A 27,790-nucleotide genomic window follows, 5' to 3' on the forward strand; every position below is an offset into this window, starting at 1 on the left:
ACAGTACGAGCGCGAACTCACAGCTGATCAGAACGCGCGCGCAACAACACCGCTATTCAGTACGCGTGCGGCGACAACAGAGCTGATCAGAACGCGTGCGACAACACCGCTATTCAGTACGCGTGCGGCGACAACACCCGCTTCAGGTTCGATCATTTCCAGCTCTTTTTGATGCCCGCTTTTAGCAGCACACTCCATTTCCGCATTACTGTATCTGTAGCGACAACAGACCGCAAGGGATGATGGCCACCCCTGGGCTGATGGGAATTGTAGTTTTCGCTACCTCCCGTTCGCTTCATTCGCCTGAGCAAATTTTCTCAAAAGATCTATATTTTTACCGAGTCATGCGACTACGGTATTATAGAAAAAAATTAATATTGCGGTATGACGGTATTTACAATACCGTTACATCCCTAGTAAAAAATAATAATTTTACCCTTTTCCCAACAGGGAAACCACCAACAATCAAGAAAGCATAATTATATTCTGTCATGGTTTGCAATCAAACAAGTCAACATCTATCAACATAACGAAAGGTTAATACATTTATTGTATCGTTGAGGTTTTGCAAATTTTTTCCCGTTTTTCCAAAATAAGATTTGTCACCAAAAAGCATTTTATTTGCTGAAACAGAGACAGTTGTGGTTAAATTAAGACTCAAAATCAACAGCACACAAGGGTTAATATGTTGAGATTATAATTTTGTGTTTATACTGCATTTTAAAGTCATAATAACTGAGTGTTGTAGCATCACAGTTACTGTAAGTAAAATGTTTTGTACTAATAGTATCCTTTTGAGAAGGGTTTAAATTCTAGATGAGATCAGTGAATCAGGCCACTTTATGATTGTCTTACTCTGCATGTTGACATAGTCTGGAATTGATTTCTTGAATCCTATTGGCAGAGTATATCAAATATTTTAAAAATAAATCCATATTTTGACCAAAAAAGGTCAGAGCTTAACAAGAGGTCATTACAGCTTTTAAGGAAGGGGCTGTGACAGTTTGATCTGTGTTTTTCTGTGTTGTCAGGCACTCCACATGACAAGTCTCAAACACCATCCATTGTTCCTCAAATCACAAATGCAGAAATGAATGAGACTGGATCTGAATCAAAATCACTGGAAATCCAGAATGCCAACGTATCTCCAAAACGACCAAATGAAAATACCAGCCCTAATCTAAAGAAGAAGGTACATCAGTTTTAACAATTGAAAAGCTTAAATAAATATAAAAGTATAAAATATCTTTAAAGGGACCTAAATGCCCCTTTTTGTGAAAGTTGTAAAACAAGTCTCTAATGTCCCTAGAGTGTGAATGTGAACCTTCAACTCAAAGTAACACACAAATGATGTTTTATAACACATTGAAACTGCTCCTTTCATGCTTTGATCCCAATTGTGCCATTTTGGTAACTGTCGCTTTAAATTCAATTGAGATTGTGCTCTTTTCAAAAGAGGACGGAGCTACACATGCTTATGTGTCAGCATAGTGGCAGATTCAAAAACAGAGTAGGGTCTGGGGTGTAACCTGCAGTATATTAGAGGCGTAACTTGAAGTCATAGAGACCCTCATGTCAAAACTGTGTTGTCTGCAAGATGGTGCTGTACATCATTTATTAATGTTTACACCTACTCCAAAGCTAAACCATAATCATCACAGTTATTAACGTCTATACCTACCACAACCCTAAAACCATCTATCATTGTTATTAACGTCTACACCTACCCTAATCCTTAACCCAACCATCATAGTTTTTAATGTTTACACCTACCCTAACCCTTAACCCAACCATCACAGTTATTAAGATGTAACCACTCCCCAAACCCAACCATCATCATTATTAACGACTACTCCTTTTCCAACCCTAAAGCCAACCATCATAGTTTTTAAAGTCTACACCTACCCCAACCCTTAACCCAACCATCAAAGCTATTAATGTCTACACCTTCCCCAAACCTAAACCCAACCATCACAGTTATTAACGTCTACATCTACCCCAACCCTTAACTCAACCATCAAAGCTATTAATGTCTACACCTTCCCCAAACCTAAACCCAACCATCACAGTTATTAACGTCTACATCTACCCCAACCCTTAACCCAACCATCAAAGCTATTAACGTCTACACTTTGCCCAAACCTAAACCCAACCATCACAGTTATTAATGTCTACATCTACCCTAACCCTTAACCCAACCATCATAGTTTTAATGTCTACACCTACCCTAACCCTTAACCCAACCATAAAAGTTTTTAATGTCTACACCTACCCTAACCCTTAACCCAACCATCATAGTTTTAATGTCTACACCTACCCTAACCCTTAACCCAACCATCATAGTTTTAATGTCTACACCTACCCTAACCCCTAACCCAACCATCATAGTTTTAATGTCTACACCTACCCTAACCCTTAACCCAACCATAAAAGTTTTTAATGTCTACACCTACCCTAACCCTTAACCCAACCATCATAGTTTTAATGTCTACACCTACCCTAACCCTTAACCCAACCATCATAGTTTTAATGTCTACACCTACCCTAACCCTTAACCCAACCATAAAAGTTTTTAATGTCTACACCTACCCTAACCCTTAACCCAACCATAAAAGTTTTTAATGTCTACACCTACCCTAACCCTTAACCCAACCATCATAGTTTTAATGTCTACACCTACCCTAACCCCTAACCCAACCATCATAGTTTTTAATGTCTACACCTACCCTAACCCTTAACCTAACCATAAAAGTTTTTAATGTCTACATCTACCCTAACCCTTAACCCAACCATCATAGTTTTACTGTCTACACCTACCCTAACCCTTAACCCAACCATCATAGTTTTACTGTCTACACCTACCCTAACCCTTAACCCAACCATCATAGTTTTAATGTCTACATCTACCCTAACCCTTAACCCAACCATCATAGTTTTACTGTCTACACCTACCCTAACTCTTAACCCAACCATCATAGTTTTAATGTCTACACCTACCCTAACCCTTAACCCAACCATCATAGTTTTTAATATCTACACCTACCCTAACCCTTAACCCAACCATCATAGTTATTAATGTCTACACCTACCCTAACCCTTAACCCAACCATCATAGCTTTTAATGTCTACACCTACCCTAACCCTTAACCCAACCATCATAGTTTTTGTCTACACCTTCCCTAACCCCTAACCCATCAGTAAAATGCATCAAAAGCTATTAAAGTTATCATTACCCTCAAATTATTAACATCTACACCTTCCTTAACCTTAAACTCAACCATCACAGTTTTTAACATACAGTCGCAAGTTGCGAAGCCTTTCATAGTTTACGTGTTCGCTATTGTACTGTTATTTGCAACCGACGCTGGGCGACGCCGAGTTGGCTAACTGTCATGACAAAGCGGATGAAGAAGTCAGCGAGTAGAGTTGCATGTTGGAGTTGCTAAATGAATGAATATTATAAATATAAATTAAGCGAATCGGTTGTGAATAAATTTGAAGAATCTCATGAAAACATTTGCTGTAAATGTTCTCTTTTCCGCCATCTTGCCAACAACATCTGTGAACATGGATCGGGATCTCAATAACTGCAAGTTACGCCTCTCTAACTTACTACAAGTTGCGCCCCTTCTTGTTGTGCCCCCGTCTTGCAATCCATAGATCGATACACTTGCAAAAACAAGACTAATGTCTTATGCCAATGGGGGAGAGATTGTCACTAATAGGTCTTCTGTCACTCATACTCTTCTGATGACACGTACAAAGGGAGAAAGTCAATCAAAGTGTTTCTGCAAACTGTTTTTATGAAGTGTGATTTAAAAAAAAATAAACTAAGCAATGTTTGCAGTTAAAAGCCGGTTATACTTACAGACTGTTGCCACACACCTGTTTAAACTCTTTATAAAGTAATTTTTGCATAATATTTTCCCTTTAAAATTATGTTTTGTTAATGATTATTTATAATGCATATTTCCATTGATCTTGCTTCAACAGAAAAGAAAGAAGAGAAAAAAGGAAAAGAAGAAAAAATCTGGTGTTTCAGAAGGCCCCTCGTCACTGACCTCAGATCTCTCTGATATTTCTCTAACTGATAAAGAGAAAAAAATGGACACCGATCAGTCATCTGACAGTGATTGCTCCAGCTGCATTGTAGAAGATACTCCCACACCAGCTGAACCATCCTCTCATCTGAGCCCACCAGAGAATGAAACGGCTGGGCCTGCACAGCTTAGCGCATCTGCTTTAACCACAGGTTCAAGCAAAGATGGCGAGGAGAGTATTGGAACGACTCAAAAGCCAGTCACCGCCAGTACTTCTAAAGCGGCATTGGGAGTAGATCAGCAAACTAAAGAGGAAAAAGTCAAATGTAAGGGTGAAGGCCAAAAGAGTTTGTCCGCAAAAGCACAGCATACTCCTAATGCTAATGTAGACCAGAATGCAAACGTACAGAGCGACGCAAACATTGACAAAGACTCTCAGAATGTAGAACCGCAGAAGAGCTCTTCAGTGAAGGCTAAGCCGAGTAAGTCAACTGTTGCTGACCTGAAGAAAACCGAATCTGAGAAACAAAAAAGTGGTGAAAGAGACCATGAAAATAGCACCCAGCCTGTCTCATCTCCCAAACTGAAAAGGTATGCCAAAACTTTTGATATAATTTGATAAATGTGACCCTGGGTCACAAAATAAATCATAAGTCTCAATTATGGGAAGCTGACATTCACTTATTATTTGAAAGCTGAATATATATTCTTTTAATTGACGCATGCAGGACAATATGGCCCGGTTTACACTGCCAGTTAAATGTGACCCAATTCTGATTTTTTACTTGAATGTGACACAGTTCTATGATCGTGTAAACGCACAAAAAAACGACTGCATACATTCGGATATTCAGAGATCAGTTCAGGCCTCCCTCCTATGTGGAAGTAAATCAGATGTAATTCAGATATGTGACAATGCGACTATCATGTAAACAGGCAGATCGGATTTATTGAGGCATTCCGTTTTGTACATTTGTCATTAAACTTGCGACAATGTGGTACTTCTCCGTGGTGTAATGATAAACAACAACAACAGAGGAAATATGGAGGACGAAAGTGTTAAGTAGTTGACAGCAGAAGTTACCTGCCTTCTTGCCCTATGGGGAGAATAGTCAGTGGAGGACATCATATATAAACCATAGCTGCGGTGACTGGCCTTTGCCTTTTTCCTCATGTCCGCCTTAAATTCACTTTAAAGTTGGGCGAACTTAGCATATTTTGCAGAGCTACTGTAAAAGCAAGACAATTTCTTCCATCTGGGCTAGTGTTGCGCCTGGGGTGATTTTAGGATTTTCATTTTAGGGGGGCTCAGCTTCTTATAAGGTAAAAAAATTATATATATATATATATATATATATATATATATATATATATATATATATATATATATATATATATATATATATATATATATATATATATATATATATACATACAGTTGAAGTCAGAATTATTAGCACCCCTGTTTATTTTTTTCCCCAATTTCTGTTTAATGGAGGGAAGATTGTTTCAGCACATTTCTAAGCATAATAGTTTTAAAAACTTATTTATAATAACTGATTTATTTTATCTTTGCCATGATGACAGTAAATAATATTTTACTACATATTTTTCAAGAAACTTCTATACAGCTTAAAGTGACATTTAAAGGCTTAACTAGGTTAATTAGGTTAACTAGGCAGGTTAGGGTAATTAGGCAAGTTATTATATATCAATGGTTTGTTCTGTAGACTGTCGAAAAAAAAATTTGCTTAAAGGCGCTAATAATTTTGTCCCAAAAATGGTTTTTAAAAAATTAAAAACTGCTTTTATTCTTGCCGAAATAAAACAAATAAGACTTTTTCCAGAAGAAAAAAATATTATCAGACATACTGTGAACATTTCCTTGCTCTGTTAAAAATCATTTAGGAAATATTTTAAAAAGAAAAAAACTGTATATATATAAATAATTTATATATATATATATATATATATATATATATATATATATATATATATATATATATATATAGCCTAATATTACATTTATACGTAGTAATTTAATAGTAATACACTTAAAAATGAAGACTTTGATTAGTATGGGTTGTATACTAGTATTCCACTGTATTACATTGACAGGCACAGCCATTTGAGTTCTGATTAAGCCAAATAGGCTCAACCCACCTGTTTACTGCAGTAAAAATCACTTTCTACATTCAAATGCATTTTTTGTTTCCATGTATTAAATAAATTAACTGCCATTTTTCTAATTAAATGACACACATATAAATATATATATTTAAACTTACAGGATAATTCACATATTACGCGATCTGAATGATAATAATAAATAAGAATTTTGTTAATACCTGACAACACTTGATGTTTCTATCTCTGTCAGTGACTCAGTGACAGTTAAAACGAGTACATTCTCTAAGTGGTTCTGTGCAAGACTGTATGGTATAGTTAATGCCTCACGAACTGTAAAGTGTTTAATATTGGTAGTTCATTTTGAAATAAAAATAGTGAATTGTTCGATAAGAGTTACGTTTTTCGCTGGATTAAACAGCTGTGCTGGTGAGTTGAACGTGGAGAAAACTCGACTGCTCCTTCGGGACACTGGGATACAGGTCATACAAGGTTATCTATATCAAAGAACTGCAAATAAGCAGATATTATAACAATTTATCAATAAACGCACACCTCGCTCTCTCGCTGTCGATGGCTGTGGTTTGTTGATTGAATGAAAAGCAAAAGACGGGGAGGCGCTGAATTCTGTCGCCATTTTCTTATCAAATTTAAAGGGGATAATTTAGTGTACAGTTTATGAGCTAATTGCAAAAGTTTTATGAGGGCTAAGTAGAAATATAGGGGGGCTACAGCCGACTTGTATGGCAAGTACATGAATTGGATTAAAAACGGTAAAAAAAATCAGATACTGGCAACAAATCGGAGTTGGATATCAAGACCTGACAGTGTGAACAGGGCCTATTTGGCAGATATGTGGCTATTTGAAATCTGGAATCTGAGGGTTAAAATATGCACTTAATCTAATCATAATAAAATTAATATCTGCTTCTATTTTAGTTAGTTTTATAGTTAAGTAATACTTTATACATTCACTTTATAAATTACAGAAATCAGACTGAAGAATCACAGAAAATGGTGTTCGGCCCAAATAGTGCACCCAAGGTAAGCAGAAAATGCCTATGTTTATAAGATATATGTAAATGTATATATGCATTTAAAGGGGTGGTCCACTATGATATCATATTTTAAACTTAGGTTTATGTGTATTGCAGCTGTGTGAGCATAAACAACATCTCTAAATGTAATATGCTCAAAGTTCAGTGCAAAGTGAGACGTTAGCTTTTACAGAGTTAGCTTAGCAAAGTTTGGGGACTACAAAAAAATACATCCGGGTTAGTGAGATCACAAACGCATTAGGTTATGTGCATTCATCAAGCACATACATTCCGCACAGAGAAGGGGCGTGGCCAGAGGTGCTGTAATGTTATAGCAGAGAAAGCTAAAATGCCAACCAAGCACTGCTATTTCCACAGAGCTTCTTCTGTTTCTGTATTTGGGCTTCCAAAGGACACGACACAAAGAGAGAAGTGCTTACAGTTTCATTTTAATTATGTTCCAGAGAATTATAATAATACATAGCTCTAGCATTTGACATAGGACAGCTTCCAGAACCTCTCCCAGTTCAGTGCTGGATTCAGCTAAAAACTCCTCAAAGAAGGAGCAGTTCCAACCATAATAGCAGGAGCTGTGAGCCACAACCTGTAATTATTTTTATTTGTTAAAATTGATTTATGACAGCGGTGCTCAACCCCGTTCCTGGAGATCGACCTTCCTGCAAAGTTCAGCTCCAACCCTGATCAAACACACCTGAACCAATTAATTAAGGCCTGAACAGCACTTGATAATTACAGGTAGGTGTGTTTGATATGGCTTGCAACTAATATCAACAGGAAGGTCGATCTCCAGGAACAGGGTTGGTCACCCCTGATCTATGACATGCATTGTGTCTAGCGTTAATGGTATGTTGTAGCAAGGACGTAATACATTGCAAACATTATACATCTTAAATAACGAACTCGCAAAAGATATATGAACTTTTCATATTACTTACACATGCTTATTCCGAACATATGTGAAAGACACTTGTCAGATAGAGAGCAGGGATGAGGTTCAGCTCTGTCCTCTTCATTTTCTGTCAGGCTCAAACTGATACGGCTAACAGCTACTTTGACTGACAGTATTTAAACAACAGAGGCGAAGTGCGTGCTTGTAGGGGTGTGACGATTTTCCTGTTGACTTGGAGCCGATCCGCAAATCACTGCACATTATGTTAGCTGACCAAGCAGAGCCTCTTGAGGGTGGGCTTTTAGGAGGAACTAGGAAATATGACAGTCGTTTTTATGTTAGCTGAGTAGCAGTATATAATCAAAGTAAGGATTATAGATTTTTTTTTTACAATTGAAGCATGAGCACTCACTGCTTTGCATCTTATAAACACAACCAAGCCTTAAAAATACACTCTGGACCACTGCTTTAAGACACTTGATTCATATGTTGGTTTATGCATTGGCTAGACCAATATGTCGAAATTACAAACGTGGTAAAATGAATGAAACAAATTTTGCCTTTAGAAAAACCGTGGTTCAAGTGCAGATTCAGCGATGAAAGTTGAGAAGAAGCCCGCTGGCGGGAAAAAAGACTCTTCTTCTGACCAGAAAAGCAAGGAAAGCGAGGATACTGAAAGTCAATGTGTTACACTTCCAAAAAGGTATGCTGAATCTTTTGATAATGTGCTTTTCCACTTGTTTTTTCTCCTGTTTTTCTAATTAATATTTTTAAATTGCAGAAATACACGGTCAACTCAACATATAAGTTCCAGTGACAGACTCACCATTTACTTTCATGCAGTCCTCTCCAAAGACTTCAAGTTTAACCCAGAAGAGGATTTGATTTTTATAAGGGCCGGTGGTCCCATTGGAAACTGGGAAGATAATTTGGTTGAACTCACTGTGTCACGGTTAGTAAGGTCTGCACCAGTTACTGCTTATTTATTGCTGAATCCAGATTTTAAGAATCATCTCATTTCAGGGATCTTAAAGAGCATGGATTTCTTGTTGAAGGGAAGTGTCAATGCAAAAAAAATGATGCTGAAGCTGTGTCCATCCCCTACAAGTATGTTGTGTATAAACCAAAAAAGAAGTATGAATCACTTTATGAGTTGCATTATGAATACATCTACAAGCTGGATTCAGAAGAAACCACCAACAGATGTCTGTTTATCAAATCACATCTTCTGAATGATGAAGGTAGAGCTCATCAAAAGTCTTTATTTAACTTTTTATTTAGTTTTTCTTTTTTTTTTTTTTTAAACTTTGTTGCTTAATTGTTTTGCAGGCGAATGGCATCAGTATGATGACATCATCTGTGCACAACCATCTAAAAATATGTTTGATTGGTTCAGAAAAACTTTATGGTCTGATCAGAAGAAAAATGTACTTCAGGGAAGAAAAATTGCTGCTAGAGTTATGCTGGAAACTATCTTTGACCTCCTGAGAAGCTGGAGCAAAATCAACCTCAACAACTTCTTCAGTCAATTCCGGCAGTTTTATGAGGTCTACGGAAACCCTTTTGTATTTGAAAAGAAACAAATGAAATGGTCCCAACTCGATTTTGGTGAAAAGGATGTAAGTAAACCAACAGATGTCTGCATATGCAGAAAAAAAACTATAAATTAGTTGGTTTTATGAAGAACTGTGTTGCTTTTTTAAATTCTTCGCATTGTTGCACAAAGTAAAATTAGCCTCAAAATGGTTTTATGAACATGATGATGTTTACTGAGTACCCCTTTAAAATAACGGTCCATTATTTAATGTTAGTTAATACATTTACAAACATGAACAATCTTCTTTAGCAAGAGTTTTTGCTAATTATAGTTCAACATTTACAAATGCATCAGGGATAACATACATTCAGTGGGTTGTTCATGCAGAATTAGCCTGTTGTATAAGGCTAAAGGGCTTTATTCTGCAAAAGCAACCATCCTGGATGTGCTTTAGCTCGTATCTTCATCGTTACAAAACATTATAATAGACACAAAACATTGTTCTGTGCAGAATTTCTTTAATTAACTCTTGTGTGCAGTTGAGGATGTTTTCATCCACTCTGGGGTGGTTTTGAGTTTTAATTTAGCCCCATCTTTCTCTGTGTTTTAGCAAATTGAATGATTTTAATGACAAATCTTATTTTCATATTTATTTTGGGAATATGCCTTGATTTAAAAAAAAAAAACACAAAAAACACTCAATGCACTCTGGGCAAATTTATTCCACTTTCATTATTTTTGCAGCTGTTTTTGCCCCATTGACTTAATATAAGAACATCTTTTGACTGCAAAGTCATGATAGCATGCAATCATTCATTCTTTATTGCTGGTGTTCCCTGTTGAGAAGAGGTACAGTTTGTAATTTTTACCGTTAATAATTAGTTGCAGTGCAAAAAAAGCGTAGTTTCTGGTTTTAATATAAAGTTATATGGAGTATAGTGTTTATGTGTGTGGATGAGAAAGAGAGAGACAGTGTGAGAGAGACCTTTGCACACTTACTTAAATAAGCTTCAGTTCACAGATGTGTATGTATGCACAGACACTAAAATTTGCTGTTAAACTCCGTAGAACTCCATAGAAAAGCCATAATTTTTTTTTCCACAGGCCTTTCTAAAGAAATAATGGTGCCAACTGATGATCAATAGAACAGATTTTACCTCTTCCCAATAGGGAAAACCAGCAACAATTAAGAATGCATGATTATATGTTATCACAGCTTTGTAATGAAAAAAGGTTTTTATAATGGAAGTCAATGAGGCCAAAACAGCCACCAACATAACGAAAGTAGTAAACTTGAACAATACACAACGGTTAAAGACAAAGCTGAAATAAAAAAATAATAATTTTCATCCTGGTAGGTTCGCGAGCTCCTCAAGAACTTCATGCTGATGCACGTGACTCCAGAGCTACAGAAGGACAGCAAGGAAAAGAGTAAATACATCCAGGAGCCACTGAAAGCTGGTCTCATTATGCTCTATGTGTGGAAACAATACGATCTAGAATTAGACTACGGTACTCTTTCTCGTCTCTGCACTGCTCTCTGCCTGCCAAATTTACCTAAGGATGACTTCCTGTCTCTCTGGACTGACATAACTGAATCATTCTCAGATATGAAAAAGTGAGTACAGTTACCTCAGTTATATGTTAATCATATTCAGGGGTTGGACAACGAAACTGAAACACTGGAGGTTTTATTGCTAAGATTGACCAGCCTAATAGCAAAACTTAATTGATTAAACATTCCACCAGTAAGAGCAGATTGTGAGTGATGTAAGTGAGTAATAGCACAGTTTTGCTTAAAAATATTGCAATGCACACATTAGGGGTGACATATCAGAGTTCAAAAGAGGACAAATTGTTGGTGCGCATCTGTGACCAAGCGAGCAAATCTTTGTGATGTATCAAGAGCCATGTTATCCAGGATAATGTCAGCATAGCACCAAGAAGGACGAACCACATCTAACAGGAGTAACTGTGGACGTAAGAGGAGTTTGTCGGGAGCTCCACAGGATCAATAAACATGGCCAGGCCGGTGTAGCCAAACCTTTGGTCACTTGTGCAAATACCGTTTCAATGGTGCCAGCAGCAAAACAAAAATTTTGGGCAGTGTACAATGTGTAACATGTATCGTTCTCTGATGACTCCATCTTCACTGTCTTTCCCACATCTGGGGGAGTTACAGTGTGGAGAAGCCCCAAAGAAGCATACCACCCAGACTGTTGCAGAGTGAAGTGCTGTTGCATGCTGTGATGGTCTGGGCTGCAATATCACCGCATTCTCTTAACCCAATACTCATGCTAGATGGGTTCATCACTGCCAAGGACCACCAAACCATTCTGGAATACCACGTGCACCCAATGGTTCAAGCATTGTATCCTGAAGGTGGTGCCGTGTGTCAGGATGATAATACACCAATACACGCAGCAAGACTGGAGACAGATGGTTTGAAAATGTGAAAGTGAACATCTCCCATGGCCTGCACAGTCACCAGATTTAAATATTCCTTCATTCATTTTCTTGTTGGCTTAGTCCCTTTATTAATCCGGGGTCACCACAGCGGAATGAACCGCCAACTTATCCAGCAAGTTTTTTAAGCAGCGGATGCCCTTCCAGCCACAACCCATCTCTGGGAAACATCCACACACACATTCACACACACACTCATACACTACGGACAATTTAGCCTACCCAATTCACCTGTACCGCATGTCTTTGGACTGTGGGGAAAACCGGAGAACCCGGAGGAAACCCACGCGAACGCAGGGAGAACATGCAAAGTCCACACAGAAACGCCAAGTGAGCCGAGGCTCAAACCAGCGACCCAGTGACCTTCTTGCTGTGAGAAGAACGTGCTACCCGCTGCGCCACTGCGTCGCCTGATTTAAATATTATTGAGCCTTTTTGGAGGAGCAAGTCAGGAAACGTTTTTTTCTCCCAGCATCACATAGTGATTTAGCCACAATTCAGTTAGAAGAATGGCTCAAAACCCCTCTTTCCACTATGCAGGACTTGTATATGTCATTCCTTAGATAAATAGATGCTGTATTGGTTGTAAAAAGAGGCCCTACACCACACTTATACATTATTGTGGTCTAAAACCAGGCGTTTAGTTTTCATTGTCCAACCCCGTAGATCTCAGTAGAATGTATTGAAAGATCATAACAGCACATGATACGAAGACCGTATTGCATGCACTGGAAACATTGGAACAATGGTCTGTGTTATATTTAATTAGCTGGGATTGATAACAAAATGAATGCATAATGTGAGTACATTTCCAAGTGAAGTTTTTAAACTAATTTCGAGAGGAGCACGTGATATAATTGACTGCAGCTGGCCACCTATCTACACTCATTAGTTAGCCAATCAGATCTGTCCTAACTCACTATAAGTAGCCTAGCTAGATATTACTCCCTTATCTTCGTTTTGCGAAGAAACCCCCCATCCACCCCCTTTCTCCTCCTTTTCTCCTTTACAAAAAAGGGGAGCTCTCGAGAACCACCTGATCTCGTACTCCTCTCACATGCTCTATGGACCTGGCGGGAGCCCTGGGCTAAACTATCTCCGAGCTCAGGGTTCTCTCCCGGGGCAGCATGCCAAACCTTCTTACAGTTGTCAAGCAATATCTAAGTGTGAACTCTTGAACTAACTTTAAACCTTGGAATCACCTAGTAACAACTTAATGTGAAAGTCAGTTTTTGAAAGCGTACTGTCAACAGAGCTTATACAGTATTTAAACCAATAATGGTTTAATTTATGGAACATAGACATGCATCTAGCTAGTTTTATGAGACATATCAGTTTCTAAAAGGCCTTGATAACTTTAATTTCATCTTCAGTTTTTCTGACATGGTGGAGGCACTGATAAGCAGAGTGAAAGCAGGGAACATGCCCAAATGGATCGTTGTAATTCCTCTACTGCACCTTCTCAAAGGGACTTCCAAGCCATTTGAGCAAGTGATTACTAAGGTCAACTCAAAGTTTGAGCCGAGCTGGGCTGGACTGCAGGGACTCAGATCAGCTAATGTAACTTCCCTTGGATCTCAGGATCGCAGGTATCCTATTTTTGCTGTAGGCATCTAAATTTAAACCCATTTATGTTCTGGAAAATATTTTTGTGATTTTTGACATTGTTGAATTTTGTTTTAATTGTTTTAGGGCGATGCTGAATATCATGAGAACAAATGAACATTTGGTGCAGGTAGACAGACTGCTGATTCGTTCTTGGATGTATCTGATGCCCTTAGATGATTTGGTCGAATATAGCTCCATTTTCCATGTGGAACTCTTGGACATCCTGCAGCTTTTCACCATGAAATGTCCTAATGTTATAAACTACTCCACTTCTGAAGTGAGTGTCTTCTCTTCGTAAGAAATAGCCATATATTTTATGTACAAACCAGAACCGATTTAATTGCCATGCAGTATTCCTTTGTCAAACTAAAGTAATAGTAGCTGTCAAACACTTTCTAACTGATAATTGTAATATGTTCTCAGAGTACAACTGAGGTTCTGGCACACATTCAAAGTCAATTGCTCGAACAAAAATACAGGTAAAGTTCTATTGTTTTTTACATAAACATTTTTTAGATAAAACATTACTATATATATATATATATATGTAGTTGAAGTCAGAGCTATTAGACCCCCTGTTTATTTTTTCCCCAATTTCTGTTTAGTGGAGGGAAGTTTTTTTTTCAGCATGTTTCTAATCATAATAGTTTTAATAACTTGTTTCTAATAACTGATTTATTTTATCTTTGTCATGATGACAGTAAATACAATTTTACTAGATATTTTTTAAGACACTTCTATACAGCTTAAAGTGACATTTAAAGGCTTAACTAGGTTAATTAGGTTAACTAGGCAGGCAGGGCCGGAGCAAGCTGAACTGCCACTCTAGGCAGTGGACTATCACGCTGACTTCAATCCCAATGTGAAAACGAAAGTAACCAATTATGAAATGAAGTGGTGTCACGGACCTCTATTCTGCCGCCCTATGCGCGGATATAACTGAGGACACGCGGGTGCTGATGGAGGTGTCGCTGACGCTGCCCTCTCTATTCTGTCGCCCTATGCGCGAATATAACTGAGGATGCGAGTGGTGAGGCAGGTGTCGCGGACATAACTGAGGACACGGGTGGTAAGGGAGGTGTCGCGAAAGCTGCCCTCTCTATACTGCCGCCCTAGGTGGCCACCTTGGTCGCCTCTATGGACGCGCCGGCCCTGTAGGCAGGGTTGGGTAATTAGGCAAGATATTGTATAATGATGGTTTGTTCTGTAGACAGGTGAAAAAAAAATTGCTTAAATGAGACCAATAATATTGACCTTAAAATGGTTCACAAAAAATTAAAAACTGCCTTTATTCTAGCCGAAATAAAAAAAAGACTTTCTCCAAAAGAAAAATTATTATTTGACACACTGTGAAAATTTTCTGAATCTGTTAAACATTATTCGGGAAATATTTAAAAAAGAAAAACAAATTCAAAGGGGGGCTAATAATTCTGAATTAATCTGTGATTGTGTGTGTGTGTGTGTGTGTGTGTGTGTGTGTGTGTGTGTGTGTGTGTGTGTGTGTGTGTGTGTGTGTGTGTGTGTGTGTGTGTGTGTGTGTATGTATGTATGTATGTATGTATGTATGTATATATATATATATATATATATATATATATATATATATATGTATGTATGTATGTATGTGTATATAAATATATGTATGTATGTATAAATGCATACACTCTCAGGGTCTCAGAGAGGGCTAATGAAATTGCCTTCAACTGCATATAATGAACATAAGTGCTTATTATAAATAAAAACTCTTCATCATACAACAAAATAAGTAAAAAGAAAATGGGAAATAAGAAAAGAACCAAAAGACATCAGCATCCATAAGTTGATTTGGAAAAAAAAAATCAAATAAATAAATCCCCTTTTAAAATGGTCGACGTTGGCTGTTAATGATGATGTTGACATTTTGACCATTCACACTTGTGAATTTATGAATTAACATAAATACATGTATATGATTCTTAAATAAAATAGATCTTATCATAATAAAGGTTAACTCGCTTTCATTCCTCTTGTAGCTGTCTGAGCGTGGATTATGGCATTCAGTGCATACAAGTAGCTTCCAAGCTCCTAGAGAAGATCTGCAATCTTGTTAATTACTATGGCTATGGTCAGAATTTCACTGATATTCCTGTTGCTTGCATGAACCTGGTGGCCTCTGTGTCAGGATTTGCTCAGGTATTTCATTATGACATTATATTATCTTTGTTTTAAAGGGGACCTATTATGCAACAATCACTTTTATAAGGGGTGTACTATACACAGTGTGTGAAGATATCCATCTTCTAATGGTTAACTTATGAATTATATATTTTTTTATAATCACACTTGATAAAAACAGTCTGCACAAACACTTTGATTGACATTCTCCCTTTGTAAATGTCATCAGATGGGGATCTCTTCCTCGATAGCATAAACAGCTCTGAGTGAGAACCAGCCGTCCACCATCATGGTGCATTCACACCAGACGTGGATGAAACATTAAGTGCGAGTGATTTACATGTTAAGTCAATGCAAAGACGTGAATAGACATCCTGGGGCGCCATTCGCACGAATGAGGTGGCGCAAAAATGAAGCGGCGCAAATTTAGTGTTTTGCGTGTTTGATGCGCTTAATACTCGAATGGCATTAGTTGGAAAATCTGAAGCGCCGCTTATTACTGACAATCTTGTCCTTGATAGCATAAACAGCCCTGAAGTCAATGCAAAGACTCAAATAGACCTCCTATGGTGCTATCCACGCGAATGAGGCAGCGCAAATGACACGATTCGTGCAAATGAAGCAGTTTTTGGCACGCTAAACACTCGAATCGCTTGAGTTGGAAAATCCGAAGCACCACTCATTAGTGATAATCTCATCATCAATTGCATAAACAGCCCTGAAGTCAAAGCAAAGACGCAAAAAAACATCCTGCTGTGCTATCCGCGCGAATGAGGCAGCACAAATGATACGATTTGCGCAAACAAGGCAGCATTTGACGAGCTTAACACTCTGATCACATGAGTTGGAAAATCTCAAGCACCATTCATTAGTGACAATCTCATCCTTGATGGCATAAACAGCCCTGAGGTCAATGCAAAGACGCAAATAGACATCCTGTGGTGCTATTCGCGCGAATGAGGTGGTGCAAATGAGGCAGTGTTTGACGATCCTAACACTCAAATTGCTTGAGTTGGTAAATCTGATGTGCCGCTCATTAATGACAATCTTTTCCTTGGTAGTATAAACATCCTTGAGTGAGAACCAGCCATCCACCATTATAGTGCACTCACATGAGACAACCCCCTTGTTAATGCACCATCATGGTCACACCCGAATCGCTTGAGTTGGAAATCTGAAATTTTGTGGACATTCGTACCGTGTTAACCAATCAGGAGCCTGCTCTTGTAAGGGCGTGACTTAGGGGGACATCATACTGCCGACACTGGACAACAGCTCATCAAACTGGGCTCGGCTCAGTCTAAAGCACCGCTGAAACATTCCGTCATCCATCATCCAGGTATGGTTTCCGGAGGAGTTGATGAACTCACAGCTGGATGCACCTCTTAAAGGATGTAATGGACATAGACACGAAGTCAAACAAATTTGCACTGGTTTTTAGCCTTCCTAATTCAATTCAATTCATTTTTATTTCAATAGCGCTTTTACAATGTAGATTGTGTCAAAGCAGCTTCACATAGAAGAAGAAGCGGTGCTTTAGACTGAGCCGAGCCCAGTTTGATGAGCTGTTGTCCAGTGTCGGCAGTATGATGTCCCCCTAAGTCACGCCCTTACAAGAGCAGGCTCCTGATTGGTTAACACGGTACGAATGTCCACAAAATTTCAGATTTACAACTCAAGCGTTTCGGGTGTGACCATGATGGTGCATTAACAAGGGGGTTGTCTCATGTGAGTGCACTATAATGGTGGATGGCTGGTTCTCAAGGATGTTTATAAACTGAAACGGTGTCAGTTCAGTTTTCGGTGTTAAAGTTCAGTTTAGTTCAGTGTGGTTTAATATTCCCTGCTGAGAGTTCAAACACTGAACAGCAAATCCATCGATGTGCAGCTCTACAGATCCCGAATCACGCAAGCCAGTGGAGACAGCGGCAAGGAAAAAACTTCACCAATTAGTGAAAGTGAAGAATTAAAAAGCCTCGAGAGAAACCAGGCTCAGTTGGGCACGACCATTTCTCCTATGGCCAAACGTCTTGTGCAGAGGTCTAGGCGCCGGAATCTGGAGAGCGCTGGACGTCCATCCTGGAGAAGCTGCAGGTGGAAGAGATCACCGCCTGGTGTACAGGTTGTCCCTTCAGAATCAATGCGAAAACTGGGGTCACTGGAGTCTTACAGGGATCAGTCTCATGCTTTCCACTCCTCCATAACCACCACAGCAGCTGCTCAGGATACGGCTTGGTCCAGGATTATGGAAACCTCCCCAAAGAACATAAAGCACAGCTATTCTCCAAATAGAATCCATGTTAGCCATTTAGCAATGAAACTAGAGTCACGGTTAGACAGATGACCCACAAATTACGCAAATCCGCATCTATCTTGAAGTGAACTTGATGTGCGAATCAGGCGAGTAAACTCAAAATGTTCACATGTCTATTTACTAGAGCTGTGAACCTACACTGGTCTCACGGTTCGGTTCGGTTCGGTTACGATTATCATGCCATCGATTCGGTTCAATTCGATATTTCAGTGCATCACGTTGCATTGACGATGCTTTTCATACACAGTTTTATATTTTCTTCACAGCAGCAGTTCTTGTATCAAAATGTATGAATATATTGATATTTATATACTATTTGTAATACAATTTTGTAATTTAATACAAACAGTCAGATATATAAACTGTACCTTTTAAACACAAGCATTTAGCAAATAATATAAACAAATATAAATATCCAGCTCACTTTCTGTTCCTTGTCTAGTTCTCTTACACCTCTTTGATTGGTCACAACCTTAACAAAAACGGTTGCGATTGGCTCTTTCGCGCTGTGCTCTACACAGATGAGTGACACTGAGCGGCAGGCGGCAGCGGCGATCTCACAGCTGATATATGGTAGACACGGTGGAGAAAACTCTGTGATTTATTCGCGCAAGCCGCGTCTGGTGTGAACGCCGCATTAGAGTTTTCATCTGTTGAAGAAAATGTTAGCAACTAACTGGATTTTTCACTTTTTCTAAAGAAATTACATTAGTCCTGTTTTTAATCTGCCGTTATGCTGATATACAGGCATTTGTAACCCCACCCTCTTTTGAAAAGAGAAAAATCTTATTTAAATTTAAAGCGGCAGTCACCAAAACAGCACAATTTGGATCAAAGCCTAAAAGGGGCTGTTTCAAAGAGTTATAAAAAATATTTGCGTGGTATTTAGAGCTGAAACTTTACATACACACTCTGGGAACATCAGAGACTTATATTACATCTTGTAAAAAGGGGCATAATAGGTTCCTTTTAAATTACTTAAAAACAGTACTTTAAAGACATTCAAAAGATGTAAAATTGCTTCAGAATGTATAATTTGACATGTTTTTTCAACCCCAAGACAAAACAAGAAGCTGACACATTTCCTGAGAAGACTCTTGTGCTACTCAGTGACACCAAGAAAACTGTCAGAGCATGGATCGGTAAAATTTTTAAAGGTAGACTTATAAACAGAAGTCATCTGATGGGTACCAGCTTCAGTACAGAGACTGAGGTAAGTAGAAGAATACTGTTTTATACATACTACATAGTCCAAACTTCAAATCTAACTTGTATATTAAAATAATGTTTTCTGTTTTGTTTTTTAGATTTGGAATAACATCATTGCCATTGATTTCGTGTGTAAAGACTTCATTAAGGAATGGAGAGAGACATTTACCACTGACTTTGAGGGAAAATATCAACAGGTATTAATAGCACAATTCCAGAAAATTGTGTTGTTAATTACTTGCCTTTGTGATGTTCCAAACACCTGAGACCTTTGTTAATTTTTAGAAATTGTTTTATTTCGGCTATATTAAAAGCAGTTTTAAATATTTTTAAATTAAAAATTATTAGCCCCCTTAAGCTATTTCTTTTTCCGATAGTCTACAGAACAAACCATCGTTATACAATAACTTGCCTAATTACTCTATCTTGCCTATCTAAGTTAACCTAATTACCCTAGTTAAGCCTTTAAATGTCACTTTAAGCTGTAAAGAAGTGTCTTGAAAAATATCTTGTCAAATATTATTTACTGTCATCATGGCAAAGATAAAATAAACTATTAGATTAAGTTATTAGAAATGAGTTATTAAAACTATTATGTTTAGAAATGTGTTGAAAAAATCTTCTCTCCGGTAAACAGAAATTTAATAAATAAATAAACAAGAGGCCAAAAATTCTGGGGGGCTAATAATTCTGACTTTAACTGTATATGAACACAACATTTTTAGATATTAATAGTATTATTGTTAAAGTTAAAATGTTTTTGTTGACAAATTTCTTCTGTATTGGTAAATGTTTGTTCTAACTCTTTATTAGGAAGATCATCTAGACCAGGTCGAGGCTTATTGCTCAAATATTGAGAAACTTAAAGTCTCCCAGCCCTATTTGGTGAATAGTGTAGAGAAGTGTGCTCTCCAAGCTGTAAGCACGATATGCCAGGTAAGAGTCTTTCCATTACTACATACCAACATTTCAGTTTTCAGCACAATAAATTCATACGGTTCTAGTTACCAATTTAAAACACTATTGTACCTATTTAATATTGTTTTATGTCATATTTTTATCCTGCTTGGCAGCTCTTTTATTCCTCGACTAAATGCCAGTATAATATACACAGATTCAAACTATGTTTGTTTACCTGGGCAAGAGGCATATGGTCCTCAAACTGAGCCTGTTTCCATAGATTTCCATTGATTTTACACAATAAAGTGCTTTAAAAATAAAGATGACTTGACATCAAAACAATACAATGTTTAAAAACATTTAACCGTTTATTGCAAAATCAATTGAACATTACAAAAAAGATAGAAAGTTATTAATAATATGAGAAACAAAGAAACGCATTATATGTAACAAAACAAGTGGGAGGTCAATTCCACTTTAGACAAAAATATACTTTAAGATATTTACACACTAACAGCATTCTTTCATTCATTAATTTTTCTTTGGCTTAGTTCCTTATTTATCAGGGGTCGCCACAGCAGAATGAACCACCAACTATTCCGGCATGTGTTTTACACAGCAGAAGCCCTTCCAGTCGCAACCTATTATTGGGAATAGACTAATAACATGTTTTTTTTTATAAAGATTGTTTGTTAGCCTGCATCAGAGATTTCTTTAATAGTGCAGTAGGGTAAGGAGATGAAATCCATTTTGTCAGCCCTAAACATGAAGTGCTATAGACTTTCCTGAAGCATGGAAGTGGTCTTAAAAGCTGTAAAAGATAGATGAGGCCCTGAAGTAGGTGCAGAATCTACTTAAATATCTGAACCACAAAGATGAAAGCACCTTGATTCAAAGTGGTTTGCTTGTAGCTACATTACCTTTTTGCAGCAGTGTATATCTTCTGCTTCACTGGGCCAGAGATTCTCAGACACAGCAAAGGTAGCACAGAAACCAAACCTGAAGCAGCATATATATTAAAAATTTGATGAAAAAAAGGCCACACTAAAGAGACTCAGAACTTGGTGTTTCTGGTGTTTTCTTCTCTCTCTACTTAGAAATCCTAAACCTTGTTTTTCTGTAGGTCTCACACTCTGAGTTGTTTTAGAATTTGGTAGTTGCTCTCAAAGACACATCAATACAATCCATCCAGGATTGCCTGAATTTGTCTCTGAACCAGGCTTTGTTAAAGTTTATGATGAATGATGCATGAAGAATGGTAGTTTTTTGTTTTTCAAATGCCTCTCAGAATAAATCATGGGTTGAACCAGAGATTTTCTTAGCTATATTGAGATGATATTCTGTGTATTGCTCACTATTAGAGAAAGTGTAATTGCTAACATGAATTTCACAAGGCACCTCAGCCATGTAACGAAATTAACGTCAGGACGTGGGTCCACCTGTAATTTCAGTACTTTAATTTCAGAGGAGACACAATGTGACTTTGCCAAGTATTTAATATTGAAGCTGAAGCTACAGTATAATGACTTTTTTGTGCGATTGAACGTGCATGCAATGTATACATACTTTTTTTAAACAGACTAAATCTGAGTGGAAACTTATTGAGAGATTCAATAAATTCCGGATAAACTGGAGGTTTGGGAATCTTGTGTCTACCATCATACTCAAGTCCTGGCCAAAAGACGACAAAGGAACCTATCTTGAGGAAGAAGAAGCTGTTCTCAAGCATCTTTTAGGCTGGGCAGCAGCTAAGAACATATTTCAGCTCCATGGTAGTTATTTGATTTCCTCTGTATGGCACTGCTTTGTTAAATTTCACAACTGTGTTTTTGTTTTAATGAGATGTTCCTTGTTCTGCAGGTGCTGATGAAAAACTGATCGATCAGCTTTCTAATGAGGCTAAAGAGAAATTTGCCATGGCAACTTCATTATTCACAAATGTTTTAAATCAACTCGTAACAGGGAAAATAAAGATGAAGCTACTCAATCACATCCTGGAAAAGAAAAGCGTTTTCCTTGAGCTGCTTACTTTAGGTAAAATGAAATGCTTGAAATTTGAATGCTTTTTACATTGTTTTTATAACATGAGGAGTCACTGATCTACTGTTATCCTAGACTGTTTTTCTGAAGAAGAACAATACAAGGACATCGATGCCATGAAGGCATTGATTCAGACCAGACAGAAAGAGGTGAAGGCTATTTATCATGAGCGTGCGCTTGCAGGAGCTCTGATTGCAATGTGTCACAATGTGGAGGAGCATGTGAAGGGTAAAGACTATTTATTGAACACCAGACAGTACTACATTGCTTTTTAAATCTGATTGGTAAGACTTTTTTAATAATACATTTGTTTTACAGTTGATTACAAATATTTGGAAGACTTGTATAGCAATGATATGAATGAGATGGATCTGGACCTGTTTATGGACGTTCATGAATTGAACCAAATTCCCACTGAAGCATCACTAGAAGTCCCCTACTTTGAACTTCAAGATGATGTTCGGTCTATGGCAGAGATCTTAAACATCTTTAAAGACAGCTATATTTTCAGATTGCGTTGGGGGAATGAGGCAGCATTGTTTGTAGAGCGTGCTGAAGATGAGGAATTGGACGAATTGGACGAATTGACAATCACACTTGATGTTCTTAATGAAGAGATATTTTTACCATGTCATGCTGCCTACAGAAACATATATACAAGTCTTAAAGATGGTAGCATTGACTTTGAAGACATCGATGAAATATTCAGAGCCTACAAGGGAAAGTATGAAGAACTGGCAGCAGAAGTTGCGATCATGAGCAAACAAGACTTCAATGATGACCAACGCTGGGTCCAGACAAGAATCCAGCAGATCAAGCAGTACCATGAGCTTCATCTGGCTGTAGAGTCAGCAAAGGTGGTCATGATGGTCAAAGAGACCCTTTGCCTCCAAGGTGACTTTCAGGTGTTGGAGAAGTTGCTTATTACTGTAAGTTATACATTTTTTGCTCTAAGGTTAACAATTGTTTAGGTTTTTACAATTTTTTTAAGTGAGTTTTTCTTTTCTACAGACACACTCAGATTTTAAAAGCGAGCGTTTAGACAGCATTGACAATGAGTTGATTCAGGCAAAAAATGTGCTTGTGGACATCACAGAGCCACGTAGACTGTGCCTTCAAGAACTTGGCCACAGAAAAAACTTCGTTATCTGGGTTAAAGAGGCACTCGAAGGTAAATAATTAGTGTTTCTTCCCTTGTAATTAAAATTAAATGCATTATTTGTAATGTTTTATCACTTTTTTTCACTTCAGACATCAACGAGTTGAAAGTATTTGTGGATTTGGCTTCCATCTCTGCTGGAGAGAATGATTTAGATGTGGATCGTGTGGCCTGTTTTCATGATGCAGTTCTAGGCTATTCGTCAATGCTGTATGATTTAAAGCCAGATGCTGGCTTTAGTCTTTTTAATGAGATGCTGAAAAAATTATGGAAGGCACTTGACAACGACTCCAACCTTCCAAAGAAATTGGTAGGACTTTCTCCTAGCTTTGACAATTGAGAGAAAACAAGATTTTGTTGTGTTCATCTACATTTTTCTGTTTCAGTGTGACTCTGCAAGACACATAGAATGGTTGAAGACAGTCAAAGACAGCCATGGGTCAGTGGAACTGTCTTCTCTATCTCTGGCATCAGCTATCAACTCAAAGGGCGTCTACGTTATCAATGCACAAAATCAGAAGAAGGTAAATAAAAATTTGCCAACATTGTGCTGGATGTTTTAAGGAAAACAAGTTTAAAGACTCATTTTGGAAAAATGCTAAATAGTTTCTAGTTATCACTCACTCGTTTAGGTCATTCACCAGCTGGAATACAATCTTGTTCATTCAACATTTTGAAGCTGCAGGCCTAGAGACCCAGACCAGCACCAGACCTATTGTTAGGGTTAGGGTCACGTGTCCGATGTTGCTGCTTGCTAGAAAGTGCCAAGATGTCCTGGCTGCAGACTGTAATCATGATGATGTATTGGACCAGGTCCATTGTCTGGCCCACTAAGGTAATGTCCATACAACTGTGACAGTTGGGTTTAGGGTAGGAGAGGTGTAGGCGATCATCCATTATGTAGTGGACGTTGTCCAGTCCATCATCAAGCTGCAGGCTGCAGTGAGAACTGTTTCGAAAGTGGTTGTCTGAGCGTGCAGTTGGGTCTATTATTTTACGATCAACATCAGGTGGCACTGTCTGAGAAAACGATAAGTCTGAAAGTGCTGGTTTGAGCGTGCAGATCTGAGCATGCAGTTGGGTCTCCGAGCCTGCGGCTTCACCCTACTCTGCTCATTGGCCTTGCATGAAAATTGGGTTATTGTCTGGCCAGATTTGTATTGGCAATTGATAAGCTGAATTGATCTTCTTGATCAAGGTGTTTGCTTGAAAATCCAGGCCAATGAAAAGTAGTTTTGCTAGTCTACCAAATTCAATTAATATTTATTTCTATAGCGCTTTTACAATGTAGACCAGTGGTCACCAAACTTGTTCCTGGAAGGCTGGTGTCCTGCAGATTTTAGCTCCAACCTTAAACACACCTGAACAAGCTAATCAAGGTCTTACTAGGTATACTTGAAACACCCAGGCAGGTGTGTGGAGGCAAGTTGGAGCTAAACCCAAGACCGAGATTGGTGACCCCTGATGTAGACTGTCAAAGCAGCTTAACATAGAAGAGTAAATTGAAACTGCTTCAGCCCAGTTTTGAGGGTTAAAGTTTAGTTTAGTTCAATTCAGAGTAATATACATATCACTGCTGAAAGTCCAAACGCTGAAGAGCAAATCCAACAATATGCAGCTCCACAAGTCCCAAACCAAGCAAACCAGTGGCGACAATGATGAGGAACAAACTTCACCAATTGACGAAAGCCAAATCATATAACTATTTGACAAACTCTAGGGAAACTGTTAGGTTTTCTGCCTAAAACAGAACAAAAATGTGCATTATCCCTGAATGTCCTAATCAATGCAGACAATTCTGAACAATAAACACCTGAACAATCAACACCTTAATATTATTTTTTTTGCAGTTGGCCTTGGAAAACATTCTGAAGCTACATATTATGGAAGAGCATGATGGTGGCTGTGAGACACGCGTTTATTCTCTTGAAGACCTCAGGGATCTTCAGAATAAATTGATGCTAATGTCTGGCAAAGGAGAACAGGGCCAGTGTGAAGTCGATCAATTTGCAGAGGTGTCTTTTCACTTTTTTAGTTGTTTTGATTTTTTATTTCATCATGGGCCCTAATTAGTCTCGAGTAAACGTGTTTCTTGCTTCCAGGTTTTTGCCAGTGTACAAAGGTTGGTCTCCGCATTTATTGATTTGTATGTTGCTGGAAATCCATTGTTCAGACACTGGGAGGCAAACATCAACTGTAATAGTAAAGAAGCGTGCATCATCATAGACTTCAACTTAGGGAGTGTTGTCAGCGTTGTCATGGTTGAAGGTGATGTCACAGAACAGCTGCCAGAAGTCTGTAAGAAAATGGAGAGCTGCCTACGCTTCTGGCAAGATTTTATGGACAAGCAAAGATCCCAGCACTATTACTTAAACTACTACACTGCAGAACAGCTGGTCTACCTGTGCCATCAGCTTGCTCACAATAATGTGGAGGAAATAGACGATCAAGTTCTGATGATGCTCTCCTTTATCAAGCCTAGTTGCTCCACTTCCGATTTGAGAAAAGCTTGGCACAGGCTTCAGTATGATCTAATTAGGAAAGGTCCTGACCAAAATGATGACCTAGACTTTCAAACTTTTGTGGAAGTCTCCAGTATGACTGAAAATGAAAGTACTGAGAAGTCATGTCCAACATCTGATGATTTAATTCAACAGTTGGGGGATGCTAGTGGATCCACAAAACTAGGTGTGATTTGGAACAATTACATGCGAGACATGAAGGCATTTCTGCCAGACTCCCTTGATGTCCCAAGTCTTGGATATCTCCTTGAAATTTTGGCCAATAGCCACAGAGAAGATGAGGGTGATATGTCACAGCGTGACAAAACAAGGACCATTCTGAGAGAACTTCCAAATGGAATTGCTTCTGGGAGACCAAACCTAATCATCTGCCCTTCTGAAGAAATTTTGATTTCATGCATCTCAATTTACATGAACAGCAAGAATGAGCCTCTACCAACCTATGACGAAGTACTCCTCTGTAGTGCTACCACTCCATATGAAGAAGTGGAACTTTTCCTTAGGCGCTGCCTCTCTGCTGGGTATAGGGGGAAGAAGATTTATACAATGCTCTATGTGAACCAACTCAACTATGAAGTGAGCTACAAAGTGGAGAAATTCTTTCAGAATCAAAATGCAAAGACTACAAACGATTACCGGCTTGTGCTGATCTGCGAATCGAACAAAGAACATGCATATCTTCCTTCAGCATTTAGCCAGTTTAGATTGCACTTGATTCCACAGCAACCAATTCCCAGTATTCAGCAATACCTTCATAGGCATTTTGCAGTTCCAGTGGGCATATCCAGTGCTGCTACAGTCTTCAAGGACAGGCAGACTGTGGGAGTTGTATCCTCTGAAAGATCAGGAGTTGGTGAGTATACCTTGAAGTTGTTGATCGAAATTGGATAGTCTCCAGAATTTGGGCATAAATGTGGCTTAAAAACATTAGCTTGTTGTTTGTTAGGTTGATGAGTGTAAATAGTTCTCCAAGTAATGTAAGATGCTTTAATTCACTTGTGTGGTACATTTTAGGAAAGTCGCTTTACATTAAACGACTGTACGAGAAATTGAAGTTGAACTCCAAGAAGCCTTCACAGCTAAAATGCATCAGGTTAACTGAGCCGAAAGTTGATGAAAATGTCATCATTCAGTCCTTGATCAGCGTCCTCAAGAAAAATGATCTTTCGGTCTATCATTTTGATGTCACCACCATGGTAGTTTTTATTATTTTACTTTTTATTTGTTTTAATTAAATGTGCCCCTTGAAGGAAGTCTTGTCGCTGTTTTTCAGTATATTTCATATACTTGCAGGTGAAGAAAGGACTTCATGAATTTCTGTTCAGGCTGTTGATCCTTGGATATCTTATGGACTCAAAAGGAAACATGTGGAAAAGCAGCAACAAACACTTGTATGTCATTGAGATACTAAGACCTGGCTTATCCCAAAATGATCGAAGAGCTGTAAGTAAACTGCTTAAATGTCTTAGGAATTGTCATTATTTTGTGGAAGCACCAATGCTGTTTTTACACCAGAAGCGGCATGCACGGATAAATTATATAGCGCTTTTTGCATGTAAATAGACGCTTGAACATATTGAGTTTACCCGCTTTATTTGCGTGTCAAATCCGCTTCACAGTAGATGCAGAATTGCATCATTGGCAGGGCTTCTCATCTTTCTGGTGACTGTAGCTTTGTTGCTAAATGGCTAACATGGATTTTATTGAGGGAATAACTGTGTTTATGTGCTTTTAAAGGCTGAAAAACAGTGTAGATCCATTTGGAGC

General features: G+C 38.2%; 1 protein-coding gene across 1 annotated transcript in view; it reads left to right on the forward strand.

Annotated features, from left to right (window-relative positions):
- The window catches only part of LOC100537840 (E3 ubiquitin-protein ligase rnf213-alpha-like), a 107,232-nt gene that overhangs the window by 7,667 nt on the left and 71,775 nt on the right, over positions 1-27,790 (forward strand). Inside the window, exons 3-28 of the mRNA XM_087245245.1 lie at positions 1,032-1,192; positions 3,994-4,631; positions 7,157-7,211; positions 8,681-8,817; positions 8,896-9,066; positions 9,138-9,355; positions 9,444-9,733; positions 11,010-11,269; positions 13,491-13,706; positions 13,810-14,002; positions 14,149-14,204; positions 15,738-15,897; positions 19,254-19,406; positions 19,501-19,599; positions 20,216-20,338; positions 21,882-22,074; positions 22,163-22,336; positions 22,418-22,570; positions 22,661-23,271; positions 23,354-23,513; positions 23,594-23,811; positions 23,888-24,025; positions 25,352-25,516; positions 25,604-26,876; positions 27,038-27,219; positions 27,317-27,466. Of these exons, the coding sequence (XP_087101371.1) occupies positions 1,032-1,192; positions 3,994-4,631; positions 7,157-7,211; positions 8,681-8,817; positions 8,896-9,066; positions 9,138-9,355; positions 9,444-9,733; positions 11,010-11,269; positions 13,491-13,706; positions 13,810-14,002; positions 14,149-14,204; positions 15,738-15,897; positions 19,254-19,406; positions 19,501-19,599; positions 20,216-20,338; positions 21,882-22,074; positions 22,163-22,336; positions 22,418-22,570; positions 22,661-23,271; positions 23,354-23,513; positions 23,594-23,811; positions 23,888-24,025; positions 25,352-25,516; positions 25,604-26,876; positions 27,038-27,219; positions 27,317-27,466 (6,347 nt within the window). The remainder of the gene's footprint in view (positions 1-1,031; positions 1,193-3,993; positions 4,632-7,156; positions 7,212-8,680; positions 8,818-8,895; positions 9,067-9,137; positions 9,356-9,443; positions 9,734-11,009; positions 11,270-13,490; positions 13,707-13,809; positions 14,003-14,148; positions 14,205-15,737; positions 15,898-19,253; positions 19,407-19,500; positions 19,600-20,215; positions 20,339-21,881; positions 22,075-22,162; positions 22,337-22,417; positions 22,571-22,660; positions 23,272-23,353; positions 23,514-23,593; positions 23,812-23,887; positions 24,026-25,351; positions 25,517-25,603; positions 26,877-27,037; positions 27,220-27,316; positions 27,467-27,790) is intronic.

Source organism: Danio rerio, chromosome 3, assembly GCF_052040795.2.
Source record: "Danio rerio strain M-AB ecotype USA chromosome 3, GRCz13ab, whole genome shotgun sequence".
Taxonomy (NCBI): Eukaryota; Metazoa; Chordata; class Actinopteri; order Cypriniformes; family Danionidae; genus Danio; species Danio rerio.